The 13389-nt window shown below is 43.4% G+C and overlaps 2 protein-coding genes across 5 annotated transcripts; both read right to left on the reverse strand.

Annotated features, from left to right (window-relative positions):
* Positions 1-13: 13 nt before the first annotated feature.
* LOC103702301 (FT-interacting protein 1-like) lies at positions 14-2611 on the reverse strand. Its single transcript, XM_008784668.6, has one exon. It carries the CDS (start codon positions 2609-2611, stop codon positions 248-250), a length of 2364 nt encoding a protein of 787 aa, XP_008782890.4. The 3' UTR covers positions 14-247.
* Positions 14-12613, reverse strand: LOC103702302 (uncharacterized). Of its 4 annotated transcripts, none has more exons than XM_088707518.2 (6): positions 12354-12613; positions 10275-10715; positions 7183-7267; positions 6905-7074; positions 6300-6571; positions 14-5597 (listed from the first exon to the last, which is right to left on the reverse strand). In XM_088707518.2, the coding sequence occupies exons 2-6, from the start codon at positions 10648-10650 to the stop codon at positions 5421-5423; spliced, it is 1080 nt and encodes a 359-aa protein (XP_088563644.1). In that variant the 5' UTR covers positions 10651-10715; positions 12354-12613; the 3' UTR covers positions 14-5420. The 4 variants fall into 4 exon arrangements, with proteins under 4 accessions (XP_088563644.1, XP_008782891.3, XP_088563643.1 ...); XM_008784669.5 differs by having other exon boundaries at positions 12266-12613; XM_088707517.2 differs by having other exon boundaries at positions 12253-12613.
* Between the last annotated feature and the right edge of the window lie 776 nt (positions 12614-13389).

Below are 13389 nucleotides of genomic sequence, written 5' to 3' on the forward strand. Positions count from 1 at the left end.
TGCTGAAATGATATGCTATGAATAAGCCACGAAACATATTATTACAAAACAAATGAATCAAAGTAAACATCAATCTCTTAAGGTTAAGAGCTTGGAAAGCGGAGTTCTCATCGCTTATTTTGGAAACAATGGAAGGTTGAAAGGAAAACATCAGACGTCGTAGAATCCAAAGGAAACAATATAATTCAGCAACAAACGGGGAAAAAAACAATCACAAGCAGAGACTTGGGCATTTTGATGTTCTGTATCAGAGCATGCTGTCAATTTGGGATGGCAATCTCCTGAAGAAATTGCTTGGAGCGGACGGCATCTTGCTTCGGAACCTGGGGTGGCGAAGTGCATAGAGGCCTGCTGCTAAAGCCACCACCCTGAAGGGAGCCACGTACAGCACCAGGGCTGCACAAAGGCTGAACAGGATGAAGAGGAAAGTAGCCCTCGGATCTCTCCAGCTCAACAGAGACTGCAGCCTCTCCCCCTGCGTCGCCATGTCTCCGACCACCGTCTGTATCCTCCCCGCCACACTCCGAAGCCGATCATACCTCATCTGAACGAGATCCTGCGGCTTTGATGTCGGAAAGGTGTCGAACTCCTCGTCGAGCTCGTCTGGGTGGACGGCCTCCGCCCACGAGAGTTTTGTATCCATATGAGGCGGGTGCCTAGGCCTGAATCTGTAGTTCCATAACCCAATGACGGACATGTACAGAAACACCGTGGGCAGTATCAGCTCCGGATACCCGATCAGCAGCAGCAGCAGCAGATGGACGAGCACCGTGGTGATCGGGTTCTTCCAGTGGCGGACGTCGCCAAACCATTTGAACATGCCAATGATCCCCGAGAGCAGCGACATGATCCTGAAGAAGTTGGCCTTGCTCCTCCTCATGCTCCACATGTGAGACTCCACGTCCAGCATGCACTCGACCACCTCCTTCCTGAGCGGCGGCTCCGCCCGACCCAGCCTCGCCGCGACGATGCTCATCGCCTGGTACCTCAGGCTGTCCAACTGGTTCACGGTGAAGGGGTGCAGGTAGTGCATCTTGGGCAGCAGCGGGTGGCCGTAGAGGTAGATCATGTTTACAAGCGACAGGCAGGTGAAGCGCACCGCCAGCTGCAGCTCCCCCATCTTCCTCACCCCCGACGGCTGGAGCGCGACGAGAGGATACGAATGCGTGTACACTCGGTCGGTCTCCAGTGCCGAGAGCCGGATCCGGACCTTCCCTATCCTCGTATCTCTCGCGTGCCCCTCGCCGCCGCCCAGGTGGCAGTTGTCGAACACCCCGATGGTGATCACCGTGCACGGGTCGAACACCTCCCAAGTGTACTGCTCGTTCCATTTCGGACTGAAGGCGCCGACGATGGTTCTGGTCCGCACCCATTTCTGCCCGTACTTGGCGACGCAGTAGGCGTCGGTGGCTCCTTGGCCGTCCTTCATCTTCATCGGGAGCAGTCCCTTCGCACCGAGGATGCCGACCTCCAGAATCCCGATGGGCGGCTTCCAGAGCTGGCGCGCTGTGGGGCGCTGATCGCTGATGTACATGGTCGACTCGTCCAAGACATGGTAGGCTCCCTCGAGGCAGACGCGGAGGTGGATCCTGCTTGCGAACCGAAGCTCCCTCCTCGTCTCGCCTTCCAGGACCCCGAAGCCGAACTTCTCCAGGTCGAACCAGCGCGACTGCACGAAGGGCCGGTGATCCAGCCTCTTCTCGAACAGTGTCAGCGGCAGCGAGGCTCTCCCGAGCACCGCGTCCTTTCTCGGACTCTCTCGGTCCTCCACGGTCAGGACCAGCTGTTCTTCGAACGGCTCCGCCGCCACGAAAATGAGGTCCTCATTCCAGAGCGGGTTGAGGGTGGCCGCCGAGCAGACCTTCGTCTTGAGCAGCTGGTTCCCGACCTGGGCCTTGACGAAGGCCTCCGGCGTCCGGCCCCTGGCGTTCGGTCGGACATCCTGGGCTTCGATGACATTTACTCGGAGGTACCAGAGCTTGGGGGAGACGTAGACTTTGGACCGGATGCTGGTCACTCCCTCCCCGTGGACGGAGGCCGCGTCGGAGTGCCACGCCTCCGGGAAGGCCTCGTCGGCCTGCGTCCCGATCCAGACGGCGAGCATGATCTCCCCCCTCATCTTCCCTTCCCCGCGGCGGTCCTCCAGCCGATACCACTGGGGGGCGAGCGGGCTGTCAGGGGGCACCCTGGTGGGCACCTCATTGAGGTCGAACACCACCCTCCCCACGTAGTCATCTCTGCCCACCATCTCCTTGTCCTTGACGAACACCTCCAGCGTCGAGGACTGGATGCGCTCCTTGGAGAAGGCGAACACCTGCTGCCACTCGGGGTTGCTCTTCCTGTCCAGGTGCGCGGTCGTGCCCTTGTAGTTGCCGAGCTTCACCTCCACGTAGGGGTCGCAGCTAATGGTGATGGGGTTGAGCGGGAGACCCTTGGCCTTGACGACCCGCACGTAGAGGTAGTACATCTGCTCCACGAGGTCGTATGTGTTCGCGAACTTGTCGCCGCTCCGCCACCCATTGACCCCACCACCTCCGGTTCCTCCCAGGGGCCATCCTTCTCCAAACAGTGGGTTCGGGTCCTTGAGTTGGTAATCCTCGCGGTAACTCATCGTCGTTGCCCCTGGCCGCTCTCTTTGATGTAACTTGCCGCGTCTTCTCGTCAGCGAAGGCAACAGGAGCAGCAGTATTGTCTGCAAAAGCCGCTTGGTTTCGATTTCAGAAGAAGTAACTTCAGGCTACCATGTCGGAGGCATAGAATTCTCACCTTTTCGAGGAAGTTGCAGTCGCGGATCGATCTCTTATCGTGGCAGCACGCCTTTGGAAAGCATCTGGTTCAAATGCTCTTGTTGATGGTTATCGCAGTCGGCTTCGAGAACGGGATTAGACCGTCGTCGCTGTCGATGGGATGGGCATAAGTATCAGGGGCACCGAGCGACTGCTAGCACCGCCAGGTCCATGATCCCAAGCCCCTGCCTTTCTCTTTCGCTTCTGCTTTGCCACCCTGCCCTTCTCTTTCGCTTCTGCTTTGCCTCCGCAACTTAGCAACCTCTTGCAAGAAACTGAAGCCTGATTCGGAAGCAAAGTTGTTGCTGATTGCGATGCCCGGGAGCCGGGCGAAAGAAAGGAATACCGACTAAAATGGGCCTTCCTTTCCCTTTGTTGAAGGCAAGCTCTGCCTTCATGGTAGGGTAATTCAGTTTCTGTCATGGAGAAGCTGTGTCGTAAGGCACTTGGCCTTCCTAGAACTCGAAATTTTGAGGGTTTAGAGAAAGGTCTCGAGCTATTTGTTTACGTAGGATGGAAAAGAGAACAAAGCATTGATTCCTGGTGGGGAATCAAACGATCTGTCGGCAAAGCCCTGAGGGTGCTTGTGGGTGACGTGTTTTCTGTTTCAAGTTTTCTTATAGTAAGGAGGGAGCTACTATTACGTGCTCGAGTGAAGGAGCCACGGCAGCCGCAAAGTGCATTCCTGTTCTTAATCCTTTTTGTTCTATCTCTGCTTCAGACAGCAGCCGCAACAAAGGACATAGCAAGAAGCCACAACCAGAATCTTTCCTCGTTGCTTGTTTCTCTGTTTCTGAACTTGGAGTTCTTGTTCCTTCTTTCATGGGCAGCACCTTTTTAATTTTACTGAGTTACATTGCAAGCACACTACCAATTCTGGCGAGGGCCAGAAGAGGATGACGGAAGTTGTGAGACCAGCTACCAGATTTTGTTGGTTTGTAGGCTTTGGTTGGCCTCTGTAAAGATGCATAACAGAGCAACACTCTAAGCCTTGAGTCAGAAGAACTATGTCCCGCAGAGGCATCAGGTTTCTTTTACAAATCCGTAAACAGTTTAATCACTTTCAATCCAAAGGTGACTGCAACTAAGTTCTTCAGCGGCCGCCCGAATTCCTCCGCAAGAAGCATCCAGTTTGACTGCCATAATCGATCGGGATTGAATGAAGCTGAATCTGGCATGAACAGGAGAACCGATGTGATCTCTAATAAGGTAGCCAGCAACACCTAGAGTAGTATTTGGTTGAGAGGTTCATCAAAGTTGAGCTTCACAGTCAGTTTAAAGTGATCGACTTCTTTCTCTAATTCTAATTACTTGCTTCAGCTTCAAAACTTCCATGAGATTTCTTGCTCATAGTGCTAGCTATCCCTATCGCGATTTTATTAATATCAACTTTATAGAACTAGGACAGGTTGAAGGCTACCGAAATATTGGATTTAGGGAAGGATTAAACCCAGGATATCCTATAACAACACTTTGAGACTTTACAAACTTGACTAGTCGGCACCCTCATATACAGTTTAATTGTCATTACACTAATTCTGCAATTTGAAATTCTTGTCCGGATGTTACTGCATTTTTTGGAGTACACCACTATTTCTCAATTACCCTTTTCATTGCCTTACTTATCATTGCTTCCGCACCTCAGGTCCATATGGACTTTCTTTAGCCCGGAGAATTAGCTATTGTTTTAATGATTTCATCTCAAAGATCCTTAGCTATTCTTTTGTTAATTTTCTTTTGGTAGAAGTTGTTCGTCTCAAAGATTTGCAATTTTGCCATATGTTAATCCTGATCTGCAGCAATATGTTGGCCCCAATATTCACACTTCATGCAATTATAGTCGGAGGTTTTAACTTTGATGCATTCTGTCACTTAAATGTGTTGAATGACATTAGATGCAGGAACCCTGTCTCTTTGGTTATAATTGTTGCTTTGCCCCCTTTACCTCATTAACCTTTTCCTTATTCTTTGGTTATAACTGTCACTTCCTTGCCTCCTGTATTCCTGCAGACTTCCGATCTTCTCACAACCATCTCAATTACCACATTGAAATTATAAATGATCGTTGCCAATCACCTGTTGTAATTTATTCTGTAATTGCTAGTTTCCAAGATGCTTCAATTTCCTTTCCCTCATTGTTGCAGATGAAGTTGCTGCCAATTGGCTCCAGAGGTTGGTGCCGGTGACTTAAGGTTCGAACCCAGCCTGCACTTGGAAGGGATTGGTAAATCTTGTCTCTTTTCTATGACCAATAAAAGAAAAAAAAAAGGCCATGCTCCTATTCTTCTTCTTTTTTATAACAGTTTGTGATGGTTTTCACTTTCTACAGAATAATTTCATATTTCTTCCTTTCGTTGCCCACACTTAAATGACATGGCAGAAGCTCCTTATTTAAGGCAGGACAAAGAAAATTAGGCCAGGGATCATACATGATGAGGACACCCTGCACTTGTTGAAGCATTTTGAAGGATAAGTGTTGAACCTTACAAGGAATTACTGCCTTTATTCCTTGCAACAACAAGGGCATCTGTTCTTTACAAGTTTGGAATATATTCCCGGCGCCTGTTATAGTTGCAGCTCATCAAAACACATCAATGCCTAAATAAAGATGACGATTACGAGCCACTTGACTGGTTATTGATACGGTTCTCTCCATTCTAATCTGTTCAGGGCATCAACAATTGCCTTGCGAAATGCATCATTGTGTAGAAGAAAAGATGAGACATGCCCTCCGGTGACCCACCTTACTTCCGAGCCTGGCCATGCTCTCTGGAGCTCCAAGACAGAGTGTTTAGGAATATAGCCATCATCCTAAGATCAAGGGAATTATGTTAAAGGGTGAAAAACAAGATTATAAATTGAGAAGGGTTGCATGATCAATCAGAGATAACTGACAAACTGAAGATACAAAGAGAAATTTGTTTTCATTAATAAAATTTTTAAACAATTGCGAGAACTGATGAAAATTAGCAGGAAGCAACTATTCCGAGAATAACACTCGAGAAAATTGACTGAAAGTGCATCCATCAGATGTTAAAGAAAGGAACAGCTAAAATATAACATTGTAACGCCGTAATGTACATAACCAATAATCTCAAAGCAAATCGAAGTACATTCGGCATGCAGCCAATGGACAGACATCCGCGACTGACAACAGTTTGCACATGCATCCATATGCTCGTACATCTGAGACATCAGAGCTCATCTTGTAGACTCTAACAAATTATTAGTCGTTGATAGTTCAACAAATTGCTATCAAGAGACTGAAGATTCCATTAGAGACAAAGTCTCACAGATAATTTATAGATGAAAAAAAATTCCAGCAATCAAAGACATAAAAAAAAAGATCATATAAATATAAAATCAGTGACTACGATAAATATATTGTGATGATAAAATGTGATCCAAACTTTCAAAGTAGTTAGATGATATAATATATGGACTACGACTCCAAAGTACATGAATGAGGAAAATGTAGGATGTATGATGTAAAGTGAAAGACTTCGGACTTACTGTAGCAGCCACAAATATCACAGCCTGAGGATTTTTGGGAATTGGGAAGCGAGTAACATCGGTCAGTGACAAAACTGACCGCAATCGCTCTCTAACTTGCTCGAGGGTCATTCTAGCCTTTTGTGTTGCATCTTCTCTCAGTGCCTCCCAGGCAGTGGCATACTTTAAGATTCCTTCACAGAAAGCCACTACAGCAGAGTGTGGAGCAAGAAATGGTAGAGTGGCAATCGGTGTGGGATGCAGAGATCCAACCATTGCAGCATGTACACCTCCTACAATTATCAACACATATATATTACAGAAAGTTCAAGAAATTCACACAGACCACCAAAATCTTTAGGCTATAAACAGGAAACAATGACAAGCGAGAAAAAGAGAGGTTAAAAACAAGAGAACATTTGTTTAGTAAAATAAAGGTATAAAATTTCAGTGGCTAGTAAAAAATATAAAAGACGATTTGGACTAGTGAAAATTGGTTGTAGACTTGTAGTTCAATATTTAAAAGAACCAGGACCAGTTTGTCAACAGTAGGAGGTATAAACTCACAGCATTCAACAATTCCAACTGCACAAAGAGTGCTATTAGATATATAACTTTTTCATTACCCATGCTAAGCCCGCATATGCCTGTCTTGCCAAAACCGGCTTCAACCTCCAACCAGTGCAGGAGGCTGCGGGCTTCCTCAATAGTGGCCCTTCCTAACAGTAGCAAGTCACTCACGCATAGAAGCTTTGCACCACATTGCAGTCCAGGACGTCGGTGTCCATAGAATGGGCTGTAGCACATTTGCTATGATCAAAACCAAAGATTGCACAATGTTTGCATTAAAACAAAATCTTTTTTTTCCTGTTTAGCTCAACAGCAGACATGCAGGAATGCTCACCTCTCAAGCACCATTGTTGCTATGTTTTGCTTCAACAACGGACCACCAAGACGGAGCCGTCGCTCAAATGTATGATCCCCAGTGCCTACAATATTGAAATTGAGTTATCTGAGTTCATGAAACCCAAATCCAAGGATGCTCGAGTAAGGAAACGTAATTAAAGGTGGTAAGAAAAGGAGGGGAAGATCTAAGGTAACTTGGATGGAGATTGCGTGGTAGGATATAGAGAAACTTAGAATAACATCAGAAGTGACTTTAAATAGGAATTGACAAATGAGGATCCATAAACCTGACCCCAAATAGATGGGAAAAGGATAGATGGTTATAGTTGTGGTATGAATTCATGAAACATGAATAATGCAAGCTCCAAAAGTTCGAAACAAAAGCACAGAAAGAAAGCCACTTAAAAACCTTTTCATTTACTAAGACAGATTACCTCTTATTCTCTATTATACCTTGAACACCGACAATTTCACAGGTCAGGCCTTCATTTCTTATAGGCTGTTTTAGGCATAGGAGTATCTTAAAATGGAGATCACGTTGAAAAGGGAATGATCGACTACTTAAGCTGATAATTCTCCTCAATATGTCAAACAGGTCAGAGATTTCATGCAGATTTGCATTATGATGAGTATAAGGGCGAACATGCCTACCAGGTATGTCTTAAGAAGACAGTGCCTAAGATGCACTTCATATATTCAATAAGAGGAGAACCTTCACCTACCTGTAACACTTAGAAATGGAGCAAACCTCATTTTATATTTCCTTGTGAATAAATAGGATTACTCAGTATAGATTTGGGCTCACATGTAGAACAACTAGGTGTGCTCCAAGTTCCATTTGCAAGTTCCTCAACAATTTGAATGGTGTTTGGATCGAAAGAGAAGGATGCAGAAACATGGATTCTCATGTCCTTTGCAACTTGGTGGGAACTTTGTGTGGAATAAATACAACAACTTTTATTGAGTATCAATCAGAGGAACCGATTTAGATAAGGGTTGCTTGGCGGATCTTTCCGGTAGAAGATATATTCTTCTAATTGCTGCTTTTTCTAGAATTTGTTGCAGTTTTGAAAATTTTCAGTGTCACTTTTTTCTCATAAAAAACCAAGCCCTAGTAATGGAGGACATCTTGCAGTCTCATTGCCTCTATTATATTCTTCGGAACTGCAAATTATTTTAGAATTTATTTTCCAGTTAGAAGCAGTCAGCTTATTCTAATGAGTTTAAACTTTTTTTCAGTTTCAGTATCCTCAAACTTCTCCTTGCAGATATTTGTGGGTTTTAACACAGGGGCCCGTATCAAATTTACTTCTATTCAGGATTTCCATGAATCAGTCTGTCCTTTGCATTGCCACATTGCACAAATTAATCCCATGACATGGCTTTTTTGCTCCTCAACTAGTAAGTTAGAAATTTAAAGAAAAATCACATGAAAAATGAAATGCAAAAGGAGTCACATAATGAGGAACTAAAGCTGACATAATTTGGATCTTCTGTTGATAAAAAAAATCGGCCTGTCAATGAAGATCAGCTCATTGTCTCAACTCTCAACAGTACTAATCAATTGAAATTAGTACCAACAAGCAACAAATGTTTTACTTCGAAGTATAAGGCAAGGTGACAATGACTCCATAAGTGGCAAAAATGTTTCTTACTCAGGCAGAGTATTCTCCTGATGGATTGCAGCAGTGAAAGGATACAGTCTAATTAAGAAACAAAAGGTACGCCACAGTTCATGGAATAACCAGAAGAAATTGAACTCGCTGGTTATTGTAGTCAACATAGAGAAGATGTGATGATTGCCAATGTATAGAAGAACTCAAGCAAATGAAATTGGAGTAAGAATAGATGTTCTGAATGCATTAACTTTTACAGAAGATGATCATTTCAATGTTTTGCTCTTCCTAAAGTACTGAGGTGCACCATGTTCCACCAGTGGGTTGTATGCCAGAGAGAAATTGATATAAAAGAATAGCACTAATCCATGAGCAAAACTTCACCTCTAGAAAAAACAACACAAGCAGATGATAGAGTGTAAAGAAATACAAAAGCAACAAAAAAATAGAAAAACAAAAACAAAAATTGCTTCCAGCAAAAAGTTAATTTTCAAACACCGCGCCTGCCTCAAGCCCAGGCTCATCATCACATGAAACAACAAATATAAACCTATGCTGCTACAGAAGCACTACCCTTTATGGCATAAACTCTTTCACTTTACCAAAGACTATAATTACTTTAAAAGAACCTACAGCTATTCCATTCAATATAAAATTAAACTGAAATGTTCAGTTTGTGAAAATAGCTTTAAATTAAGGAAATGAGATATTCCTAAATAAACTGCATGTCAAAGCTTCAACAGCATCATAATCCGTAGTGTTCCAGTGCAATCTGACCAGAGAAACCATTTCAGAACTAAATCTAGCCAAGATTAGAATGACTGCAAGAAGCACCAAGAGAATCATCAAAAGTTGCATTGATTATAAGTTTTAGAAACCTGTGTTAAATAAACAGTAAACGTGTCGCGACAACATAAGCCACATTCTTCCTATTTCCTTAAAAAAAAAGATTCTTAAGGTTATTGCATTGATTATAAGTTTTTGAAACCTGTGTTAAATAAACAGTAAATGTGTCGTGACAACATAAGCCATATTCTTCCTATTTCCTTAAAAAAAGTGATTCTTAAGGCTACACTGTTCAAACGATTATTGCTAAAACAATCATAGCAACTTCCATCAGTCAAATCTCAACTTACAAGGGCAAAGCAATGCAAACCTATATATTTGTGGATGATATTTAAACAACTGACATAAGATTATACTGATACAAACAGAAAAATCAGCTACTTTGACAACAAAAAATGGAGTGAAGTTCTATGCTACAAATAATATGATACACATCTATTTGACAGAATGTACTATGCTAGTTGAACCATGCAAGCCATCAGCTACAATAATATGAAATACACATCAGACATGTCATTGACACGTTCTGAAACCAATAAAAAGACATCAGTTACCCGCTACGAGAATATGGAATACTCATCAAACATGTCATAGAGACATTCTGAAACCAGCGAAAGACATCAGCTACCTGCTAAGTGGACCACGCAAGCCATCTTCTGCGGTGGAACAAACTTTGGTGCGAGGAAAGCAACCCTTGCATTGTGACTCTCAGGAGGCAATGCATCAATTAGTTGCTCATCACAAGGTGTCCTGAAAACACCCTCCCTCAGGCATGCATTCTTTGTCTCCCATACTGTTTTCCAGATAGGCTGGACCAGATTGGGTGGCCAATTCTGGGTGGCAGCTTCTGGAAAGAGCTGCTTTACCATTCTCTCCAACAGATCAAGCTTGCTCCCTCCCCATCCCCGTGAGAAAAATGGTGTGCTTAATTTTGTCCGGTGGAGAAATGTCCCGTAGATGTGGTCCAGTACATAATGGAGGCCACCCAGGTTTACAGATACCATCTCTAAAGAAAGTCACACAACCTCAAATGCACAATCTTACACAGTCTTGATCTAAAGAAAGTCCACTGCAAAAACCTTAATTTGGTTATAAAACTAGCTAAGAGAAGATAACTTAAAAATTCAAAATCAAAAGAATTTTAGTCAGATTAACACGTAAGGCCTTCCTGTATACTAGAAACCTTAAAGGAAGAAATATACACTATCAACAAAAACAGTTATCCTAGACTAAAGCCCTAACAAAAAAAGATAAAGAGAAACGCTACTAAAACAGGATAGAAACCATGAAAACATGAGAAAGAAACATAGGAATCGGAAAAAAGGTCAGCAATGTCATGTATGTTAAATTTAAAACAACGGTATGGTTTTCTACTGAAGCAATCCCTCAATATTCATGCATGGCTGTGCAAAGACATACTATGTCAGCTTATTAGGAAAAAGAGTGAAACAAAACTTTTTTTCTTGATAAGGCAAACGGATCATACAAGCCTAGTATGAAAACGTGCAAGAAAATCGGAAAATAAAATGTCACAAAGCGCTGTCGGGACAGCTGACACAGTGGTCCACAAAAACTTCTACAAGTGCTCAACTATATAGGAGGTGACCCAATCCAGAAACAAAACTTTAAGGACCAGAAAAATACAGAGTTCCACCAAACAAACATGAATGGGTGTCAATAACAGCTGAGACATGATAGCAATGTGAATAAAAGTGCCAACTCAATAACTGGGGAAGAAAATGCTCACACGCCATCCACATTGAGACCTAATACTCCCTGTTCTGAAAATAAGTTCCAGAGACATTCTTGAAAAACTTCTGCAATGCAGAAGCACACCAAAGTTGACTAACAAAACCGATTAATTTGATGATATCTAGAAAATTTCAAAAAAAGAAAGGGTTCAAATATTAAGAACTTGAACAATCAAATCAGTCAGAAATGGAATTCCTATTTGAGGCTTTTGAGCCAATACAACTATAGCTTTCGTATTCGGTCACTTTGAGCAAATTAGCGATCCAGAAACATCTATGAAAACCCAGATAGGGAATTTCTTTTCTTTAAAAAAAGAAAAAAAAGAGTATCAGACTAAGATCATCTAAAGTCGGCAAACATCTAATCATATACACTTAAAAGTTAAATATACTATCTGAAACAGCTTTTAGACTGCAGAAAAAGTAAAAAGTTTCAGCTTAATAACAAACAAGATGGCATCCTGCAAGATCTATATTGTGCAAAAGCTTGAAAGAAAAGAATACCTAACTCTTATCAATAACCACAACGAATTCCATCAGCATGCAAGTTTAACACCAGAACTCACAAATCAATAAATTTTCCAGCCAATACTCACTTCCAGGTGACATAAAGCTTGTTAAGGAGCCAAATAACCGTAACACTGAAGAAAAAATTGCGACACTCCACTGGAAGTTTAATACTCACTTCCAGGTAGGCATCCAAACATCGCTCCAGAGAAGAAAAAAAATTAACCAATTTCTCTAAAATCTTTAAAAAAAAATCCAGATGCTGCAGATTTCATTTAAAATTGATCAAAAATCCCTATCAAATTGGACAACATCTTACACAATACAGACGCAAAGCACAACAAGTACCAAAAATACGCACATTCCGAAGAAAAGAACGCATTCCAATGCAATGCCTTGCGATGCATTCCAATCCAATGCCTTGCGAATCGAGCACCTGGATTCTTAACTGCAAACAATAGGCGATCTTCCCAACTATGAATCGCGGAAAAAAATCCAAGCTTTGCTCCAGAAATCTATCGGAAGCCCGAACAAAATCGAAGAAATCGGCGACCGGGAACGGAAGGGTCCGAGGGTAGATTTTAAGGGCGAGAGAGAAACGCGATCCGCCATAAAATCCAACGGACCCCGAAAAACAAAACCTGGGATCAGGCGCAGAGAATAGGATAAATCCTGTGGGCGAGGAAGGAGGGGGTGCCGTACGATACGCAGCTGCCGTGGGTTCCACGAGATATGGCCAGGCGGACCGCATTCCGCTGTTTCCTATATGGCCCGGCCCACCAGATTCGGACAAGAGCGACGACTCGAGGCCTAATCCCTTTGGCGAAATCGGAAGAGTTCAAGAGCCCGAAATAATCGGACTCTGAGAGAGACTTGTGGCCTCCGTCTCCTTAATTCATCGATTTTCTTGTGGGGCCGTTTCTTGGGACAAAAAAGACTCCTGGCCAGTATATATGGTCGTAGGGCAACAATGGGGCCCGTTTCTTTAATGATCTCCGGTTTAAGACTCTTTGCTCTCCTGCGCATTAGCTGACCTTTCAGTTGAAAGCAAATCCATCTAAAAATCTAGCCGTATTTTTGATCCTATTGATGCTCGGGATCGGCCGACCAAAGCGCTGAACTGACTGAGCTATTAAAGTGCCATGGAGATTGGATGAACATCGTGATATGTCTCCAAAATGGTGATACGGTAGCCTCTAGTTCAAATAGTGGCACCTCATGCCGATAGCCTCCGAGATAATGCTCGATGGAGGAGATCATACTTGAATCCTCATTTTGATGTTGGATCCAACTTGAAACAACAAAGATAAAGAAGTCCTCTTACTGAAAAATATTTGGTGAAAATCCTCCGATATCTAAGTCAGATGGATTCCTAGGGAATAATGAAAGTATTGTGAAAGCAGCAAAATGGCAGCACATGAGTGTAAACAGGCTCTACAGTACTTACCTAGAGGATCCTCCGGAAGTGGTTTATATAGGCGAGGG

The sequence above is a fragment of the Phoenix dactylifera genome, chromosome 11, assembly GCF_051530095.1.
Source record: "Phoenix dactylifera cultivar Ajwa chromosome 11, Ajwa_hap1_PhDact_Kaust_v1.1, whole genome shotgun sequence".
Classification (NCBI taxonomy): domain Eukaryota; kingdom Viridiplantae; phylum Streptophyta; class Magnoliopsida; order Arecales; family Arecaceae; genus Phoenix; species Phoenix dactylifera.

Excerpts from the sequence above, each read along its gene's own strand:
- LOC103702301 (XM_008784668.6), bottom strand. The coding sequence starts at position 2,611 with ATGAGTTACCGCGAGGATTACCAACTCAAGGACCCGAACCCACTGTTT.
- LOC103702302 (XM_088707518.2), bottom strand. The coding sequence starts at position 10,650 with ATGGTATCTGTAAACCTGGGTGGCCTCCATTATGTACTGGACCACATC. Across the intron at positions 6,572-6,904 it reads CATATGCGGGCTTAGCATGG|GAGGTGTACATGCTGCAATG; the intron begins GTAATGAAAAAG and ends TGATAATTGTAG. Across the intron at positions 5,598-6,299 it reads TGATATTTGTGGCTGCTACA|GATGATGGCTATATTCCTAA; the intron begins GTAAGTCCGAAG and ends CCTTGATCTTAG.